This window comes from Doryrhamphus excisus, linkage group LG2 (assembly GCF_037039965.1).
Source record: "Doryrhamphus excisus strain RoL-2023G ecotype Guam linkage group LG2, RoL_Dexc_Guam_v1.1, whole genome shotgun sequence".
Taxonomy (NCBI): domain Eukaryota; kingdom Metazoa; phylum Chordata; class Actinopteri; order Syngnathiformes; family Syngnathidae; genus Doryrhamphus; species Doryrhamphus excisus.
The window spans coordinates 21,789,297-21,811,032 of record NC_136358.1 but is presented as its reverse complement, the minus strand read 5'-3'; the positions used below and the strand labels follow the sequence as shown (position 1 = coordinate 21,811,032).

The 21,736-nt window shown below is 44.9% G+C and overlaps 1 protein-coding gene across 18 annotated transcripts in view; it reads right to left on the bottom strand.

The window, feature by feature from the left end:
• Nucleotides 1-21,736, bottom strand: part of LOC131109252 (calcium/calmodulin-dependent protein kinase type II subunit gamma) — a 40,674-nt gene that overhangs the window by 17,676 nt on the left and 1,262 nt on the right. For 12 of the 18 annotated variants that reach the window (XM_058061000.2, XM_058061006.2, XM_058061012.2 and 9 more), the window contains exons 2-13: nucleotides 20,344-20,438; nucleotides 12,097-12,156; nucleotides 9,322-9,376; nucleotides 9,152-9,217; nucleotides 8,066-8,138; nucleotides 6,879-6,981; nucleotides 2,918-3,001; nucleotides 2,422-2,516; nucleotides 1,636-1,758; nucleotides 1,446-1,529; nucleotides 1,090-1,132; nucleotides 391-453 (exon numbers count right to left, since the gene is read on the bottom strand). In XM_058061000.2, the coding sequence (XP_057916983.2) occupies nucleotides 391-453; nucleotides 1,090-1,132; nucleotides 1,446-1,529; nucleotides 1,636-1,758; nucleotides 2,422-2,516; nucleotides 2,918-3,001; nucleotides 6,879-6,981; nucleotides 8,066-8,138; nucleotides 9,152-9,217; nucleotides 9,322-9,376; nucleotides 12,097-12,156; nucleotides 20,344-20,438 (944 nt within the window). The remainder of the gene's footprint in view (nucleotides 1-390; nucleotides 454-1,089; nucleotides 1,133-1,445; nucleotides 1,530-1,635; nucleotides 1,759-2,421; nucleotides 2,517-2,917; nucleotides 3,002-6,878; nucleotides 6,982-8,065; nucleotides 8,139-9,151; nucleotides 9,218-9,321; nucleotides 9,377-12,096; nucleotides 12,157-20,343; nucleotides 20,439-21,736) is intronic. The other 6 variants (XM_058061002.2, XM_058061015.2, XM_058061008.2 and 3 more) reach the window with 1 other exon arrangement.

Genomic DNA, 21,736 nt, shown 5'->3' with positions numbered 1-21,736 from the left:
ACCCTGCCAGAGGGTGTCGGGGCAAACACAGGGTCAGCTGGAGGTCAGGATGGAGCTTGGCATGATGGAATGGGTGTGGTGGTGGTGGTACTGTAGTGGGAGGGTCAGCGGGGAGGGGTCAGTGGGCAGGTGGGTGCTGGTATGGGGTCTGAGAGGAGGGCGAGGGGGCCGAAGTAGAGTGGGGGTGAGGTGTAGATGTAAAAAAATGAGCATTAAATGATGCTGTCTGCATAGATTGTGTGCATTATGGATGGGCTTCACATGTGCACATGCAGATGTGTGCAAGGGTTGATGGAGGGTCTGCATGCATAAGTCCACCCGTTCCATGGACCATAAAGTGTATGTGCGTGTATAGAGAGGAAGTGGATGGGCGTGTCTTCTGGGACGTACCTTCCTGAGCCAGTGAGGCAGTGGAGGAGGCGGCAGCAGCAGAGTTGGTATGCTGCCGGCCCACTATTGGACAGAAATGCTACAGTTGGGAGGAGCTATGCAAATTCGGATTCAACCATGGGCCTCGGAAGCTGCTGGCCGTGCAGATTAAAGCCCAAATATATCACAAGCGCTTGATAGAAATGGACTGAAAGCAAAGACGTGCACCCCCGCGGTTTCCGAGGCCTGGGGTGGAAATCGTTAACCATCGACGGAGTCAATTATTAAAAACAAAAAGTTGGGAAATAAGCTGGACAAATAAAATACGAGTCACTCTCAGCAGGCTCAGATACAAATCGTAGGAGACATCTTGTTTGTAGCGGCACACTTGCCCCGTCATAAAAGAAAAACTCATTAAAGTTGAGACTAATGTTGCAAACATGCAAATGCTCCACGGGGAGCAGAGGGACACTCACGCAAACACACGCACACGCACAAGCACAAAGGGAGAAACATATTAGCATGGACAAAGACAGCAGTGGCGTCCACATGACGCATTGTCAGCCTACATACATTGGTATACATCAGTTGTTTGCACACAGCTTGTTATTTCAAGGTGTGTGTGTGTGTGTTGAGGTGGGGTGGGGAGGGGGTGGTGCAGAGGACTCTCCTTGATCTGCATGTTCTGCGTGGGGAGCGGAGAGTGAAGGTCACACCCACCTGAGAAGTTTCTGGACACCAGCATGGTGGTGAGGATGGCTCCCTGAGGACACACAAGCGAGGGAGGATGGAATTAATGCCAGGATTTGAAATAAATAAATAAATCATCTCTTGCTTACCCCGCTGTATTCTATTTGTAAATGGAACAAGAAGGGTTTTGATCTACCTGGCTGGGACATGTACTAGTGTACTTGAATCGTTTAGGATTAGGAGGTAAAAAGCAGATCCATGCACGGGCAGAAATGAATGCTAGGCCAGATTCATCCCAGATTCCCCCAATTTGGTGCTAAAAATATATCATACACTTTTTAAAAAATGCATAATAATAAAAAAAGTAAGGTGAAGTAAATGAGCACCTTGAGTTTTCGGCGAGCGTTGAACTTGCGGAGACACTCGACAGTTTCCTGTCTGTGCATCATAGACGCCACTGTGGAGCGGTGCTGCAGAATGAAACAACAATTTCACGTTACGCACCCAAAGGCAAAAAAAAAAACACACAGCAAAGGGGTCCTAATATCACATGGAGTTTCCATCTGAAGTACTCACGCAGACCCACGGGTGCTTGAGAGCCTGCTCAGCAGTGATTCTCTTGGCCGGGTTGATGGTCAACATCTGGTTGATCAGGTTCTTCGCCTCGGGGGTCACCGTGTCCCACTCGGGGGAAGGAAACTAAAGCAGGAGAAGATGCAAGTTCATGAAGGAAGATAAGAAAGGAGACAACACTAATAAAAAATATACAGCTCATATCATGTATCTGTATTGTTATCCAAGTCACATGACTTCAGTCAGCTAAAGTCAAAGTCTCCCTGTGATTCACTGTTGCTGGTCCGTGGCAAAGAGTTTAATTAGATTAATTGGTGACTCCAAATTGTCCATAGGTATGAATGTGAGTAGAAATTGTTGTTTGTCTGTATGTGCCCTGTGATTGGCTGGTCACCAGTCCAGGGTGTAAGACAGCTGGGATAGGCGCCAGCATACCTGTGACCCAAGTGCGGCTAAGAAAATGAATGAATGGATGGATGGATTAAAAATCCTCTTATTGGTTAACCCTTTAAGCGTCAAACCTCAAAATGAAAAAACAAACAAACAAAAATCCAACACTAAAAATTTCCGTATGGTTGCACCCTTACTAATTACTCATCGAATGGCTAATTAGGATGTGCAAATCGATGACAAGTGCATCTTCTTCAAACACGCATGCCTCTGCAATGCGCCAGGGAGGCTGATTGGATCAATAACTGTGGCCCAACTCTCCATTGGACACAATTAAAAATTCAAAAACTGCTTTGCAAAGCCTTGCACTGCACCCTTCCCTAACACACACATACTTACGTCGTAGGCCCCAGCTTTGATCTGCTGATAGAGTTTGTGCTGATCTTCATCCCAGAATGGAGGATAACCAACTAACAATATATAGAGAATAACACCTGATAAAGGGGGAAAAAGTAGAGAGACCTTCATTAGAAAATACACTAAGGAGAGAACTTGACCAATAAGGCGTCTGACACTGAAATAGTGCTCATATAAATAACATAGCTGGGATTTTCACAAAAGTCGATACAGCAATTAAAAAAGGGCAATCCGCTCCTAAATTTTGAATGTTAAGAGACTGAAATTGAGAGTGGAGATTTATAAGAAATGACTAAATTGACAATAATGCTGGAAGGGTATGGACTTGAAACACAACAATAACAATATCAAAAAAAAGAATAATAATAATAAGAGACGCACCACAACATTAGTGTGGCGCCCAGCATCCAAACAGAAGTCTATACCAAAACTCTTTCACCACAGCAAAGTTAAAAGCCATTGCTCATGGAGGACTCACCACAAGCCCATATGTCCACGGGCTTGCCGTAGGGGTCCTTCCGAAGGACTTCCGGGGAGAGATAGCCAGGCGTGCCCGCAAAGCCTGCCAGAAAGAAAAAGCCAAAGGACACAATTAAGGTCTTTTATGACTCATCAAGGCTATTTTACTGTAGTTATGTTGGGGGGGGGGGGGTTCTCACACTGCCACAACCTCCTGCAGTGTGGAATGTAACGCAAGGCCAGATGATGGCAGCGTGGAGTCACAAGCAAATGCCTATTAATCATCTGGCCTGTGCTTTAAAGTCAGCCAAATGCTTGCAAGCTCGGCTCTTGGCCAAGACACTGAACTAAGCATGAACTGGAAAGTGTGTGAGGCGCGTACACGCCCGTGGGTTTTATGGCTTCTTAGAGCCTGTGCTGCAAATGTGCACCATGCAACAGGACCACCAGGGCTGCTATAGATGTTACATTTAATAACATTCATTATTTATTGTACACATTTTCAGTAAATTCCTACATACAAGATTCGGGAGTTAGCTGTAGCCAACATTATTTTAGTTACTGTATTAAACATTATTATATTCATTCATTCATTCATTCATTCATTTTCTACCGCTTATCCTCACAAGGGTTGCGGGGGTGCTGGAGCCAATCCCAGCTGTCTTCAGGCCAGAGGTGGGGTATTTTGGAATGGGGGAGGAAACCCGAATACCCGGAGAAAACCCACACATGCAAACTCCACACAGAGATGGCGGGGGGGTGGATTTGAACCTGGGTCTCCTGGCTGTGAGGCCTGTGAGCTAACCACTACCGTGCAGCAGCTGAAAAAGTTACTAAATCAATTTGGCTCATATCATTGTAAATGTACCAATATTGCCCTTGAATCGTATCGGCAACCACGAATCATGAATTGAATCGACTCATTATTAAAATGAATCATTACAATCCAATCAAGACTTGCAATAATTATATTTATATTTATGATTATGGCAAGATATACAAAACAGACATGAAAAGAACAGATGTGAACAGTGTCTCAGAGTGAACTGTGACCCTAATCGCCCACCCCCCAACCCTTGCCCCCTGCCAACAACCACATCCTGCTTCAACAATGCATGATGAGTCCAGTTCTATCTCCACCAAGACCTGAAGAGGATGCATCACATGAACAGTGTTCAGACTGAAAATGACCGCTTCCAGACATGCACTGTCACTTGTGTCCTGATTGATGCTTAGCCAGTATCCGGTGATTGACGACAAGATGTACAGGATGAGTGGGGCAATGGTGTAAGGAGGGCATGCGGGGAGGTAACAACAGCCCTGCGTGCGTTTAGTCAAGTTCACTTCCCTGACCACTGAAGAGGACGTTTGCTGACGTTTCATGGTGATGACAATCAATGGTATATGGCCTACTCAGAACTGGATGGTGCACTCCTTGAAATCAAGGACAAGGGATGCACCAGAATCCATATTGGGGCTACAGATGGCCTCCTGGAAGAATGTCACCCAGAAGGCATACTGGGACAGCAATATGACCCTGTCATGTGCAACAAAAGGAGACGTTGGATCAAAGACTAGATGGAGAGATTCCTCAACAAGCATAGTGGACTGAGGCAAGGAGATGGGGCCTGACAGTATCATGCCGACTCTGACTCGACTCATCTGACAAACACTGTCCTTTTCTATCTTGGTTTACATCACCTCCTCTTGCTGATAGCTACTGTATGCAGGATATGACCCAGTCTTCTGTTTAAGAAGACGATAAAAGAAGACTACAGAATATGGCAAGGCTAAGCTACTACTAAGTATGGGTGCTCCGATCCATTGGCCATTGATTGGTATCAACCGATATCATTGAAAAAGCACGGTATCGATATCGACCGATACTTGCTGTAAAACACCGATCAGCTCCACCCCGCTGCAGCATCCAGAACAAGCATGTCTGCCATGTGTGGGACTTCCTTTGGGGGGGCGAGCATTTGGGGGCGAGCACTTGGCAGGGTGTGGTGGTGAGTTTGATGCTCACGATGTGATCATCCATCAGGCAGGGGCTATAAAGCCTCGGTCCCAAACCACTGTACTTGCAAGTGTGGGCAACATTTGGGGATGGGTACCACCTCAGGAACTTGCGTCTGGCTACCTGCCCCCTGCAACCACTTCTGATTCCATGGTGGGTGCACGTCGGATTCAGCACTTCCCTAGTTCAGCTGTCCAAGTCATCTGGACCATCATGAGTGAGCGTTGGCGTTGTGTACACGGATTTCGGTATTTTGCTTCCTCTCTGGGCACAGAAGAGGGGAGTCGGCTGCATCTGCACTTCAGAAGGCAGTGGATGCGGCTGGAGGGGCCCAGCAGAGGCGGGCAAACCTGCTTTCCATTGAGGTTTTCAGTGAATAATGTGAGAATACTAGAAATAAATGCATTGTGAAATAGAAAAAGGTGAGTTGTAGATACTAGCATTTTGTTTATGTTCTGGTAAAACTAGCATATCGGCTTTGTTTGGCCTACCATAAGCTAATAAAATAAATGTTAAAAAAATGAGTAGCTTATGGCACATTCATTTTGGAAAATTTACACTGCATCTATGTGATTGGTATTGGTATCTGTATCGGCCGATTTCACTCATGGATTATTAGGATTGGTGTCGGCAGCAAGATTCAAACTGGTGACATGAATGTAGAATGTAATTTTTTTACACGCAAGCATACATGCACACAATATTACTTTTTTCAATAATGGGTAATTAACAAAATTTCAACACCCTGTTACTGCACGTTACTGAAGCCGCCTAAAAATATATCACCGACTTCATAAGCTGCAAGGCCTCGGACTGGATGTTACTGCAGAGAGTGGTGAGGACAGCGGAGAAGATCATTGGGACCCCGCTCCCCCCCATTAAGGACATAGCAAACACCCGCTGCGTATCAAGAGCACTCTGACCCCACACACCCCCAGCATGGACTTTTTTTTCGTTTTCTCGCCTGGCGTCAGGGAGAAGGCTCTGCAGCATCCGCTGTAGAACAACCAGGTTTAGAGACAGCTACTTCCCCCTGGCCATCAGACTGCTCAATGCCAAATAAGCCCCTCTACCTGCCCCCACGCACAACCAAAACTTTAAATTATTGTTATTTATTCTAAATTATTTAAATTATTTGTACAAATTACTGTTTACCCTGTACATTGTTCATATTTGATGTAATCTATTTATTCTCCACATTATTATTCATTATTTATTATAACACGGGAGCCAGGCAACAACATCGTTGGCAATTTCACTGCTGTGTTATTGTGCAATGACAATAACGAAAGTCTATGTCTATAACTAATCTGCAGCGCAATGAGAGTGCAGAATGCAGAGTGACAAGGGAGGGTTGTGAGATAACCACATAAGTAATGAGGATTGGCTGAGGGGCGACTAATGCAATAGTTACTTTTACTGTTAACTAGTTACTTTTGTAGTGGAGTAACTCAGTAAACTTTTTTGGAAAAGTAACTAGCAACTATAACTAATTACTTTTTTAAAGTAACGTGCCCAACACTGCTGAAATATGACAATAATTGTTTAACATGTACTAACTTTAACCCTGTAACTTATAGACATGCATGGTTAAGTCTGTCAAATCTAATTTTACACTGTTTAGGAACCCTGCAAATTGCATTTACACAAGGTTCCACCCTTTTTTCCCTGTAAATTTGGGTCCTGAAAAGCCAATGTGTAAATGCTGCATATACATTGACTATAGTATATAAATATAGACGTTAGGAGGAAAACGAAACCTGACATCTGTTAAATTAAATTTGCATGCATGTGATTATAATAGTCGTCTAGTAAAGAAGCTTGTTTCTAGTATTATGGGTTCGTATTGGTACTTGTAACGTGCATGTAATCAGGCAGACAGAATAACCAATGCGTGGATGGGCAAACAAAAGCAAGAAGAGAGGAAAATAAACCCCTGACTTCTGTGTTTTCTCTTTCTTACCAAACCAAGCCTGCTGGTCTCCTTGCACTTCAATAGCGAGGCCAAAGTCTGCCAGCTTCACTGCAGCTCCCTTCATCTTACTGGCCAACAACAGGTTCTCAGGCTGCAGAAAACACACACACACATTGACACACACGGTGAATCAGAATGTAGGACAGGAGCTCAAAACTGTGAGAGACAGAATCACTGTCTTTTCACTGAAGCTGTTCTTCAACAATGTTGATAATGTGATGTATTCAATGTGGCTGTGTGTGCGTGCGTTTGGAGGGGGGGGTAAAGGTGTGCGAACGCAGCGGTGGTGGGAGTGGAGGGGGGTGTGCATGACGAGGAACTAGTATAAAAGGGTTGGCAAAAGAATCTCCACAGCACCTTATATGGACGTGAGCCTGTAGCCATAGTAACCACCAGGGAGTTATTTAGGCAGCGCTGCAGACGGCATACTAAATGGAAAGTATACTTAGCAAGCGGCGGCGAGTGTGGTGGCGTTCTAAATGGCCGTTGTTTGGGCAGGAGGACATAAAGAAGCTGCAGTAAAAGCCCACTCAGGATAAAAGGCAGACAAATCAGACGGGCGGCGCTTGCAGATAATAGCTGGAGTGTGGGTGGTGCACGCACAGCATGCCTTTTTTTTCCCAGAGACATCATCATTATTATCATTATCATCATCATTAAGCCCTTCAAGATTACACCGTCACCATCACCTTAAAAAAGTAGGCTATGCAGGAAAAGCAAGACAGGAGCCATTTGAGCCAACCAGCATTTTGATGAGGCAAGCCCCTCCCCCTCAGTGCTCCATGGGTGATGTGATGTCACATGGGTTGTCCTGGCAACTCCTGAGGTTCATCTATATCGTCTCTCAAAGAGCGCCCTCCCCACTAGTGTGTGATGTACTGTATGTGTGCATGTTGAGTCTTGGTCCTTTCCTTGCCATAGGTGACACATTTGTCGCATGACAATGACTCATCATCTCTATGGCACACACACACACACACACACACACACACACGTCTGAGAACAAACAGGATGCAGAAAGAAAGAAGAAGCAGGAGAAAGGGGAAAAAAGGAGAGCCATAGAAAGCAAGTGGTGGAGCAACCGGGAGCCATCTGTGTGTTGCCATGGCCACGAGCAGAGGTGTGGGTGTGTGTTTGAGAGAGTGTGGTTGTCACGGAAACGGGCAGTCACTCACCTTGAGGTCTCTGTGCACAATATCATGCTGGTGGATATGATTGACACTCTCCAAGATCTGACTAATGCAATGACTGTAGGGGGATGGGAGGGGAGGGGGGAGGGGGACAAAAAAAGAAGCAAAGATAGATGTGTCAAATGCGATCATTTGTTCCAGAGCCTGCTTACAATACTCATACATTACACTGCATTTGTTAGATATGAAAGAGGAATTGAAGAAAATGAATGAACGGGAGCAGTGGCTACTACGGCACAGGAAACATAATAGGCTGCTATACTTCACGGCTGCTAATGGTTGCAGTAATGTGCATGAAATCCTCGACAAACACAAGAGGGAAAAAAAAGTGCACTCTGCACATCCTGGGCCGCTAAGTTGTATAATAAGCCTTTAGCAAACAGACATTCCAAGAAACAACACAGGCGCTGCAGTTTAAACAATCAATAATACATCTTAATAACGGGGGTGTCCATACGCGCTGCAATTATTCCTCAATCCTGGCCACCGCCGCAACAAGCCAGTTTTCAATTTGTGCTAGCAAGTTCTACGCACCACCAGCAACCGACCACCTTATTACTGTCCTACGCAGTGCTGCATCAAGCCCACGCCGGTCCCTTCGCTCCAGGCTGGTGTTCATGTCATGTCTCTGCAAAGGTTAACATTGGCAAGGTCGCCTGAGAAAGTGGCTGAGGCCTAATTCCAATGTGAATGTGAGCAAGGCACACAACGAGAGAGAGAGAGGGAGGGTTTCGGTGTCTCTAAAGCACCCCTGATGTGCAGGAAGAGACAAAGAGCACTAAACAAGTTGTGGGACAAACTCTCTAAGCTGCATGCCACCCAGACACTGCCAACACGAGGGGAGAAGATGTGAGCAATCGAAATGTCACGGTGTCGAGGAATATGCCAGGAAATGTTGGAGAAAGAAAAAGAAATAGAATAAAGCAAGGTGGTCCACTGTGCGTGGTAAGGGGGGGCGGTCGACGCCTCAGAACGGCTCATTTGTCACGGTGAATGCCAACGTTGAAGCTACAAGGCCGTAAACGAGAGCGGTGCATGAAATATAAATGACGCCACTGATGAAGCACTCACCTGGCGTCGGCCTCACTGTAGTACTCTCTGGCCACGATGTCTTCAAAAAGCTCCCCTCCTGTCACCCTGGGGGGGGGGAGGAGAAAGTGTGTGCTCAGCATACACATACAAGCTGCAGGCGCACACAGACAAAATGTCAAGCCGTGTGTGTGTGTTCACAATATACTCACAGGTCAAAGACGAGGTAATGAAAACCTTCCTCTGAAATGCTGTCATGCAGTCGCACTAAAAAGACAACAGGAAGGGGAGCAGTCAGACCAAGGCAGTAGCTTCAATGCACAAGGGTAAGGACTAACCATAATCATCAATTTAATGATGTGTGTGAGCACTGTTCATTCAGTCTCCACTCAATTAGTCTAAGGCATTGCTTCTCAATTATTCTGTTATACCTCCACTCCACTAGGAGGCAGACATTTCTTTCAAGCCCCCGCTCACTCATTCCTATTGAGAACATGTACACTTTATTTATTGTGCTTTTTCCACTTTTCTGACCTATAAGCGTAACTATGTATTGAATGTTGTATTCTTGTGCTAAACCAGGGGTCTCAAACTCAATTTACCTGAGGCCCACTGGAGCTAGGGTCTGGTTGAGGCTGGGCCGCATCAAATTAAAAAAAAAAAAAAACACGCATTTATAAAAAACTGAAAAATAAATTTTAAAAAGTGTCTTCAATACTTTGCTTCTGCTATTCCTCCACTTTGGTTCCGGTTTTCCACAAGAAAAGCTCTGATAAAACATTCCACTGTTCTCAAATATCCAAATTTTTATTTTTCTACACAAAATAAGATGAAATAAATAAATAAACAAGTCAAAAGAAAATAAATCAATCAGTAAGAAATAGTAATAAAAAGTTGAGCCAAGCCATGGTCGTACGGCATATACAGTACATGTAAATATGAATATAAAAATACATACATACACCCTTAAAGTTGTGTTTTTATTAATTGTTTAGAATTTGTATCATTTGTCGGGTCCGGGTTGCGGGGGCAGCAGTCTCAGTAGGGAAGCCCAGAGTTCTTGGTCCCCGGCCACCTCCTCCAGCTCCACCGGGAGGACACCAAGGCGTTCCCAGGCCAGCTGTGAGACATAATCCCTCCAGCGTGTCTGGAGGGCTTTTCCCGGCTGGGCATGCCCAGAAGACCACACCAGGGAGGTGTCCGGGAGGCATGCCCGAGCCACATCAAGTGGCTCCTCTCCATGTGGAGGAGAAGTGGCTCTACTGAGCCCCTCCCGGATGACTGAGCTCCTCAACCTCACTCTCTCTTAGAGTGAGTCCAGCTACCCTACAGAGGAAACTCATTTCAGTCGCTTGTATCCGCGATCTGGTTCTTTCGGTCACGATCCAAAGCTCATGACCATAGGTGAGGGTGGGAACATAGATCGACCGGTAAATTGAGAACTTTGCCTTCCGTTCTCAGCTCTCTTTTCATCACAACGGTTTTCTCTCTGGGTACTCCAGTTTCCTCCCACATTCCAAAAACATGCTGGGTTAATTGGCCACTCCAAATTGTCCATAGGTATGAATGTGGGTGGGAATGGTTGTTTGTCTATATGTGCCCTGTGATTGGCTGGCCACCAGTCCAGGGTGTACCCCGCCTCTCGCCCGAAGACAGCTAGGATAGGCTCCAATACCCCCTGCGACCCTCGTGAGGATAAGCAGTATAAAATGAATGAATGAATAGTTACATAATGCCTTTGTGCTCTATTTCTACACTTTTGCTGGGTTTTGGTTTATTTCTGCAATGAGCTACTCTTCCCAACATGGCCCCTGCCCCACACTTTGGACACCCATGCGTGTTTAGCAAACTCTGTGGGAGGTTTTTGTTTTTCAGACATGCATTATACGTCATTACAGAGATAGAGCTCGGCTGTTTAGTGGATTCTTCACTTTTGCTGATTGCTTGTATTTAATGCATCAACCAAAAAACACTTACATGCACACCCTCAATCGCTAAATATAGCACTATGGTGTTAAATTGTCAACACGGATCTCTTCTGTGTATGAGGTGTGTTCAGAAACTGAACCAGTGATTGCCAGTAGTTGAAAGTTGGTGCTGAGCCAGATGAGCATCAATAGACCCGCTCAGGGATTAGGAGTGCGGATAAGTCCAAACATCTACGTGGGTTGGTTTGACAAATCTTTAAGTAAAGTTGATCAAATGTAGAATTACTACAGATTCTGCTTGGCCATCAACAAATAGCAAGCAGCCACACATTACTTGCTGACGCTGGGAACCCCGTGGTAGGTTGATTTGCAAGGTTTGCCTAAACCACCTAATGTGCACTTCCGATAACGCCTCGCACACTGCTGCTTACATATTGCGATACAGCTTTTCTCTACACAAAAAATGTCGAACACAATGTTGGAAGCCTTTTTAGCGAAAGATATAAGTGTGTGGCATTAAAGTGATATAAGCCAGCCTGAGACGCAGTTTAGGTCTAGTGTCAGCACATCCTGGCTTATGGTTACGTAAAATGAATATCAGTTGTATAATATGGTGAAGTAGGAAGGCCCTGCAGCAAGAAACGAGAGTGACTGCTCATTCCTCCTCTTCCCATCTTCTCGCTCCTTACTCCATCTGTCTTCTTCTTCACGCTTGTCTCGCCATCTGTCTCTCCTTTTTTTTGATGCCCTCTTTTGTCCAAAGTTTCAACACAGACCATGCCAAAATATGTCCAAACCAAACTAGAGCATCCATACAGCGAGGGTGTAAACAGGAAAGAGGACGGACGGGGGGGGGGGGGGGGGGGCAAATGACTATTCCCGAGCATTGGAAAAAAAAAAAAAAAGGATAATGGGGCAGGGGGAAATGCAGTGAGAAGGTGTCATTGATTTTGTCATTTCCTCCTTCCCTTGACCTTTGAACATCTCCATTAGAGCCCAGGCACCTATTCTACTTTGTAATCATTGGTGCACACTCAATCTCCAACAGGTTAGACTTACCGATGTTGGGGTGTTTGAGCAGCCGGCAGATTCGAGCCTCACGCTCCAGCTTCTGATGGTCTGAGGAGAGAGGAGATGCATTATTAGACTGGGTCCGTGACGGCATTGTGTCAGAATTGTATTAGCTACACCAAGTCAGTTCATGTTGGTAGCACACATATATAAATCCTCACAAGGGTCGCGGGGGTGCTGGAGCCTATCCCAGCTGTCTTCGGGCGAGAGGCGGGGTACACCCTGGACTGGTGGCCAGCCAATCACAGGGCACATATAGACAAAAAACCTGTTTTTGTTCCAATGTTTTTGGAATGTGGGAGGAAACCGGAGTACCCGGAGAAAACCCATGCATGCAAGGGGAGAACATGCAAACTCCACACGGAGATGGCTGAGGGTGGGATTGAATTTGGGTCTCCTAGCTGTGAGGTCTGCGCGCTAACCACTCGACAGAGTCATGAGCATGTTGGCCACACAGTCAGAAGATCGGGAGGATCTGGGTTTGAATCTCTGCTTGGGGATCTCTGTGTGGAGTTTTCATGTTCTCCCTGTGTGTGTGTGTTCTCCAGGTACTCCAGTTTCCTCCCGCCCTATGAATGTGACCCTATGAATGTGAATGATTGATTGTCTTTACAGTATGTGCCTATTGATTGGCTGGCGACCAGTCCAGGGTGTAGCCCGCCTCTCGTCTGAAGACAGGGGGAACAGGCTCCAGACCCGAATGAGGATAAGCGTCAGAATTATTTTAAAATATTAAAAATAAAGACATTGAATAAAACAATTAAAAATTGCCATCGTCCCTGTTAATACCCAAACCTTGTCCGAGTTTGCACTCTTATTTCATGACATGTTTCATGTCCAGAAAGGCAACTCTTCCAGCTCCTTATCATAATGCAATCATCCAGTCGAACATTGAAGTAACGGTTTACCGCTTGCATCGTTCAAAGGTAACTGAACTAGGCTAAGTGGCAATGAATGTGTTCATTGCATCTGGTGCAGCAGTGTGAAGCGCAGGCGTGGAACGCTGTGTATGCACTTTTGATCCACAGACACACACCTGCTGCCTGACCAACATGCACCTCGTCTCCCAAAGTCTCCCAAAATCTGAGCCCCTCCAGGATGGCAGAGTTCCTCCCCCTATCTATCTCTAATAGTCCAGCCACCCTGCCCCCTATCAATTAAAAACATCAAGATGGTTTATTAAACCTGATTTCAATGTATCTAGCCCCACCCAGGCTTGGTTACTGCTGTTCTGACCCCCCCCCCCCACACACACACACTTGAATAGGACCTGCCCAACAAAGTAGAACCAAAGATCCTCAAAAGCTAGACATCATGTTGCGATCTAAAGAAATTCACAAACAAATGAGAAAGAAAGTAATTGAGCTCTATCAGCCTGGAAAAGGTTATAAAGCCATTAAAGCTTTGGGACTTCAGTGCAAAGCATTGAACAGTGGAGAACATGTGTTGTGCCCCCCCCGACCAAACAGCATCCATATTTTGGTGTTGATCACCTGAGACGACGAGGAATGCGCCACAATATTGACAGGACAAGAGCATGTTATGAAAACCCACACCGCCACCGACGCCACCTGTCATGTGGCTTCTATGTTTCATTTTTGCCCAACTTGTTGCTATGTCGGAGAGCTTTTAAGCCACAGTTGGATACTGGAAGCTCTGTTTTTCGCTTTTCCTCCAACCCTCCCTGCAAGGTGTGTCCCCCCCCCCCCACCACCTTCATCTGGGAGGAAGCCAGAGAGCAAGGAAGGAGACCTGAACCACATTCTAATTATGGCAATGATGCAGGATGCCGAGACAGACAGCGAGAAGGAGGGAGGATTACATGCAGCGTCCATTTACGAGAAGAGGATCACAAGCTCCTGTGTGTGTGTGTGTTTGTGCGGCCTGTCTGCTCCGCATGGTGCAGTGTCACTGCACCACTCACTAATTCATTCAATCTTTCCATTAGTTTGGTGTGCGAGCGTGCTGGAAGAAAACAGGAAAGCGAGGGATAGAGGGTAATTATACCGGTACTTCCTGCTGATCTCTAATTGGCCAGCTGCTTTGCCAGGGGGCGGGCCCCGCAGCCATCTTACATCACTGACAACTGAGGAGGGGGGCCCAATGATCCACTTTTGGGCAGCACTGCATCACTGCATCCAAAGGGTGCGGGCCAGGGAAAGGCAGTGCACTGACAATAAGGGAGAGGCAACAGTCATTTGTGGATGCGCCGTAGTTTACTAATAACCACTAAATTGTTAAGAACCACTACATGATTCATACATTATATGAACCATAATGTTGGACCAAGGTGTCGTTTGCCTTTGAGTGTGGCACTAATGCACTGCGGGTGAGTGTGTGGTGAAGCAAGTCAGAGCCACAGGCTAGTAGCTAGCCGCTGTGGCAAAGTGTCAATACACCAGTAACGATCGAAACTCTCTTCCCCCAAGTGTCCAAACCATGTGGCCGCATGTCCAACAACATGGCTCCAAAGTCTGTCAGTGAACTGCGGCCTAGGGTGTCCTGGTGCAATCAGGACACCCTCACTGTTGCTGCCGACATGAGCGTTGAAGTCCCCCAACAGAACAGGGGAATCCCCCGATCCCCCCAATACTCGGTAACACTGCACCACACTTGTGGCAAGGCAGGGAGCAACTACCTCTAAATTCCAGGGTCATTGCCGGTTGTGCTGATGGTCGTAACCATCCACTCAGAAGTGAGTCACATTTTTTGTTTTCAAACTGTTATAGTACAGTCCAATTGTGCAGCATTGCGTATGGTGCCGTGCAAGAACGTATTAAGCTAGCTATCCAAGTGTCGGCGCTTGTAGTCATGGCTTCACACATAACTTGAGTAAAGTCGGCTGTCAATCTAAAACAAGTGTTTTGACTGTTGCTTCACACGCAATTTGCGTGTAGTCTGCGGCCAACCTACAATGCTTGGCAGTAAAGTACAACTCACAGAGTCCGAGTAACACACTAGCATGCTCCACTAAACTAGGCTACCCGGCTAGCCTTGCTTCAAAGTTTTTTTTCCCCCACCAACTTCCCTCTGTTTCTGGTTGCCGCCTTGACATAATTAATTCGGGAGGGGCCTGGTTGGTGTTCATGAGGACATGTCGCTATTAATGAGTGGTCTGATCTAGCTATCCGAGTGCCTTTGTAGCCACGGCTATCGTCCCTATTTCACACACAACTTGAGTGAAGTCGCCAGCCATCCCAAAACGCAGAGTTAGATTAATAAGCACTAAAGCACAACTCATAGAGTCTTAGTAGCGCACCCAGTTGCATTAGCCAACCCAACTGACCATTGCTGTTCGTGAGGTTCACCAATGTTTCCTCGACATGTTTAGTTAAGGAGGTGGCTGATTAGTGGTATGTGAGGACATGTCGCTGCGCTGAATGGTCTACCTACTGTATATGTAATTAACACTCTTTATTTAACCTATATCTTTTCATGTATTTGGACTGCGATTCTGTTTTGTTCATGGCTCCAGTAGTCAAGTCCACATCTGATTGTTAAAGCAGTTGTCATACTCATTTGGCCACAGTCAGTCCTCAGCCCCCAGTGCGTTACATAACCCTACATATTGGAGCTGATGTTTTTGTTTTTGAGTTTGGAATAGTTAATGCTAGGTGTAGGCGTTCATTTCTATGTTGCTATGTGAAATCAATGCACCAAGGAAGGAAGTTTTGGTAATGCTTAAAAGGACTAAAATACTGCAAGTATTACATGTTAATATGAATGTGCCCGTTAGTACATGATTACAACATGTAAATAACACCATAAAACCGTGTTGGAGGTGTTTTAATCGCGGTCTTTGTAAGTGGCATAGCTGTGTCCCATTATGTGCTGTAAGGAGCAGTAATGAGCTGTGTCTTTATCTGTTTTTATATCTTTAGAACACACAGAGAGAAATATGTGTGTTCAAGTCTCACGTAAGGATTATAGGTGGAAAAAATTCCAAAACCAGCGCAGTTTTCCGTTAAATTGAGTACAATTGTGACTTTTTCTTGTAATATGACAATTGTGAATTCTGAAAATTCTTTTTTTTCCCTATGTGCTTGCTTTAATGTTCTTCCTTGTTAAGTTTCCCGCTTATAATATTGTTTTTTACAGATGAAATCTATTCTATTTCCTTGTAAAAACACTTTCTACTCATAATATAAATATAATATAAATAAATAATTCAATATTTTTCCCCTCAAAGAATCAGAATCAGAAATACAAATGTATTCCTGGAGAACTGCATCTTTTTTGTAACATTACATAATTATTCTTTGACAACTTGTATAGCGCTTGTATTGGATCCCTGTGCCTAATGTGGATTCCGAGTGTGTGTAAATATGATCCCCTGTGGTGGTCCTCTGTACACACTCTAAAGCTACCGCCTAAATAACTGCAGGCAGGAAGATCCTACAACAAAATAGAAAAAAAAAAACCCTCTAACCGCACTTCCCTTTCCTTCGCTTTGCTGCCCCCCCTTCCCCTCTCAGATTACTGCAGTGTTTACCAGAGCTTTGAGAGACTTACCCACTAGGCCACGCATGAGGTCACACTTGCCCGATCAAGCTAAAAAAAAAAACCCTAGTCAAATCCTCGCGGGCAAGCTGCCTGTTCATGCAGCGCCTGGCTGGGAGGGTGTCAGTCAGTCATTCAGTGTGCGTACATGTTGTGTTTGTTGTGCATGTAGGTGCATGTCACTGCACACCAACACTTTGCTCTACTGCACTACTCTACTCTCACTCTGTGCACTTTCGCTCCGCCCATCTTCCACTCTATTCTGTTTCCTTGTTTCCTTGCTGTCCCCACTGGGGCGAGCCAATGATCTGCCCCTTTGTAAGCCACTCTGCCTGGTCACGATATTAGGTGCACCTGCATCGTCAAATTCAAGTATGAAAAATGCAGATGAATAAAAAAACAGAGCATATAGTTCAACCCAGTGTTCCCCACAGGACTGCAATCTATTTGTGATGCGACCAACGCAACATTGTTGTCTAATTTGCATAATGGGCCTTGACAGGTGCATGTCAGTGTAATGGATACTGTAGGAGAGAGAAAAAGTTGTTCCTCGCCACTTTGCGGTTGGAATATTGCATTCGAATTTTTGTATTTGAGTAAAATAATAAAACAAATTAAAACGATTTTTACATTTTACATTTATTAATTTTTTTAAATGTATTATTCAATGAAAAAATAAATAAAATACAAATAATAATAATATTGATTAACTGGGAACAAATTGACCAATATTTTTTTCCATAAATCTACCAATGAACCTGAAAGGAAACAGCCATTATCTCATCGATGGCTGAACCAAAAACTACAAAAACATCAGTGTGATCATGAAACCCAACCCCCCCCCCCCCACACACACACACACACTTAACTTTACTTACTGTAACAAATACCACCCAGAAGTGCATACAATTCTACACAAGTTCCCAAGCCTTACTTACTTTAAAGCCAATGTGAACGTTACACTGTCAACAGCCTTAACGTTAGCCAGCTAATGCTAAAACAGGAGATAGCCCAATTGCAGAAGTAAATAGCTACTACGTAAATGCAGCGCAAGAGAATAATCTCCTGGTCAAACTCCGCTATTACTGATGGTTGAAAACAGCATCTGAAACCCAGTTGAGGTGAAAGGTGGTATGTTCACAAAGCAAAATACGGATGCTACTAATTTCAGCCTCCTCCTCTGCCGCAGCTCATTTAAAAATTGTTATTATATTAATCCTCTCCAGGATCAAACTTCTTGACTATTCAGTCACCAAACAAGTGTAAGAAGCAGCTAACCGGTGGAATATAAACATGTTAAATCACTTCTAGATTTTATGATGAATAATAAGGGTGCAATCAAACTTTAACGGTGGCGACACAAGTGTAAATAGACATGAATGTGATGCAATTTGTAAAAATTGGTCATTCAATTAGTAGCAAGCAGCTAATAGCTCACTGGTGCATACAAGGGATGGGCATCATAACAGATTGATCAATCATTAAGAATTCTGTCAAATGTGTGGAAATGATGTTGACTGGAAGCAATTATGGGTAAAAAAATGAAGTGCACTATGTGGCTACAACAAGCAGGGTGGCCGTTGAAGCAGTCTCATTATTCTGCTGACATGGACATGAAAACAGGAGTTCAGAACATTCAGGGAGAGATTGTCATGTCATTCATTCATTTTCTATCGCTTATGCTCACGAGTGTCGCAGGTGTGCTGGAGCCTATCCCAGCTGAGAAAACCCACACATGCACGAGGATTACATGCAAACTCTACACAGTGATGGCCGAGGATGGAATCGGATTCTGGTGTCCTAGCTGTGTGGCCTGCACGCTAACCACTCAGTCGCCATTTTGGACTGTTGGATCTTATAGGACAACTGTCAAAAACTGTGTACGCTAGTTTTAGCCAGTTGACCAGCCCCCAAGTGTTAACAATTCACCTTACTCGTTAGTTTCACGTTGGACATTTATCTATATTTTATAACATCTGTCTTTGTTGCTGTTCATTTCTTGTTGGCAGAGTATATGGCTGCGTAGCAACCGCTGCGTTTACACCGCTACGTAGTTCCCACTCACATACTGGGGAGCGTCAATAAACTACTATTGAGTTGAAGAGAGCTTGTTTTAGTGATACAATCTAAATCAAGCCATCAACCGCCTATTTAAAAAAAATTCAGACATTTCATCCAAGAACTTTGGTTGGCTTAACTTAGGTTAACTTTTTATGATCTGACTGACCCAAAAATATAAAATGATTTTTTTTATAAAAATAAAAATAAACACATTATGAAGAATAATTCAAATTTCATACTCAAGAAGACCATGCTAAATTCTAAATGAAGAATGGATGGAACTTATTTAACTTCATCGAATGGCTGGCACTCATAACTGTCTTTGGCCCCGTGGTGGGTTATTTAGCAGTCACACTCTAAAAATGCATGGATGGTGAGTCAACAAAGCATAGGGTGCTACACTGTGGCTACAGTTTAGCAAAAATTTACAAAAAACGACTCCTACAAAAAGTGGGGCGTAAAAAAAGCATGGGGTAGGAGATGTGAGGCGATTCCAACATGACCACATATTAGCCGCACGTCTTCATAAGCCGCAGCGTACAAAGGTTGAGAAAAAAAACCCAGCAGCTATATACCAGAAATTATGGTGCATATTATGGTATGGCCCACACTTGGTGGAACAGTTGCTTTGCAGGCCATGCTGGACGTCGGCGATAGAACAACACTCGCAGGCATGCTATATTAGTGTTCAGACAACAACAGGGCAAACGGGGAGGCACCTATGGAATCTGTGGGGTCTTAGTGGTTGATGAGATACATTTAGCATAAGTGGATTAGCCTCAATCCCCCTTTTACACCAAGACAAGAGAGGCTGCGAGGAAGAGGAGTGAAAGACAGACTTTGACCAGAACAAAGGCAGCCGTGTGTATGCTAACGTTAGCAGGGAGGCCAAATTGGAGGCCGGGAGGTAAAAAAAAAAAAAAAAGAAAAGAAAAAGAAGGCAATTAGGTTTGCTAAGCCAGCAGAGGCAGCCGCGTCATGGTTACAACATGGCAGCAGGCAGGCAGGCGTGCGCACGTGGGCGTGGAGGAGCTGAGAAGCCGGAGATGCGACGGTATATAAAATTCAGCCGAGAGCTGCAGTGCTACACGGAGACGCCACGGCAACAATTACATTGATTCACATCCTGCCGACTGCAGCGGTTTTATTTCACTCTGGCCCCAGCGCCACCCCCCCTGCTCTCCTAGAAATCCTGATCAATTGGCGGCACAGAGAGGATGCGCGCTGACATGGGCGAGGAGTTATTTAACGCCGCCACTAAAGAGAGGTATTATTAAAAGCATCAAAAGGCTGTTGATAACAAGCCCCGCAAGGCTTAATGATTGAATCCAACGCTGCCACCTCTGATAGTGGAATTACGTGTGCAGCAGTGAAAGAAAATGCACAGAAAATGCTGCATTATTCATTTGTTTTACACATATCTCCCCATTGCATTAAGTACACCTGCACAGCCAACACTGCTGTATGCTTCTACAAACATCATCTCAGTTTTTCAGAGGGATTCAAGATGTTGGGATGAAATAAAGCCAAAGTGCTTTAAACACACACAAAGTTACATTCGGTGAAACAGGCATCTTCCAGGCCTTGTACTACATTTCAAGTGGGTGCATCAACCTTGAAGCTATTTTCATTCTTTCAAAACAAAAGCAGAGCGGTTACGTGTCATTAGCATACCTCGTGCAGACAGCTTCTTGGTGTTGATGATTTTTGCTGCGTATTCCTGTCCGGACGACTTCTTCACACATCTGCGCACCACTGAAAAAGCTCCCCTGAAAAGAGAAGGTGACACAGTCAGCAATCACTTCCAGGCTGTTCACATGTGTAAACAAATGACGGATGTGTAGCAGGTGGACTAGTCTTTCAAGTAAACACGTCACACCATAATATAACTAGTTTGATGCACCATGTCTATTACAAAAAGAAGTCCATTCAGTCTTGTGGTTTTTTTTCTATAATCATCATGCTGTGTCCACCAATCAACAGCCTGCAATGTGTCTAGCTCCACCCCTTTCAGTGCCCTACTGCAGTGATAGCACTCAAACACAACGACCTAGCTAAACTGTGTTTAACTCCACCCCTTTGGTACCCTACCACTGCGATGGAGGACTTAAAGAATTCAAAGAAGTGACACGGATTTGCTATTTAGCATTCTTCGCAAAACCTTCCGGGATCATTCTCTGTCCACCAATCGATGGGAAGCAGTGAGTATAGCTCCGCCCCTTTAGGTACCCTACCACGATAGTACTGAAACAATAGGACTCCCAAAGGTGTATACAAATTGGCTAGTTTAGCATCCGTCACAATATTCTGAAAGGAACTATTCTCTGTCCACCAATTGACGGGAAGCAGTGAATATAGCTCTGCCCCCTTTTACAGTGACAATGCCAAAAAGTGGATGGTATTTTAGCATCTTCATCAATGTTCGAGAAGTGACTTCACCGCCCACCAATCAGCGGGCTATAGCTCCGCCTTTAGGTACCCTTTCCACAAACATGGATGGATGGGGTATTGCTGGTATCCTTCACAACTTGTGACTATAGAAAAAAATGAATGTGTAGCAAAGCATACTTATAGCAAAAGACAATGATATCATCCCAAAGCATTCCGTGCTGAAGTGGACTGGACCACCTGGCGGAACCATGTCCTAAATGCGCTCACCGGTGCCCATGGACTAATAGTTGTCCGACATGCACGGCAATGCTCCCAAAGAAATTACATTTGTGTCCCAAAGCCACAATCTCGGGCAGCCTTGTTGCCTTTCATGGACACACATCACCCTGAATGCAACGCTGGATGGTGGAGGCCTTTGTGTAAGAGTGGTTCTGCTGGTTCCAATTCCGAGTCGCCAGCAACATCGAGGCCAGTGGCCTGTCGCTGACAGGAGAGTGTCTGCAGCACTCAGCTTCCCACCAGCAGCAGCAACTCTGCTATAGCTTTCAATTATTTAGCAGCAAATGAGAGCTGACGGGTGACAGAGGCCCACGTTAAGACGACTTGACGTTAATGACCAATAGCGGAAAGATGCATTAGAGACAAATTTTTAAAAATGAATTAAAAAAAGAAGAGG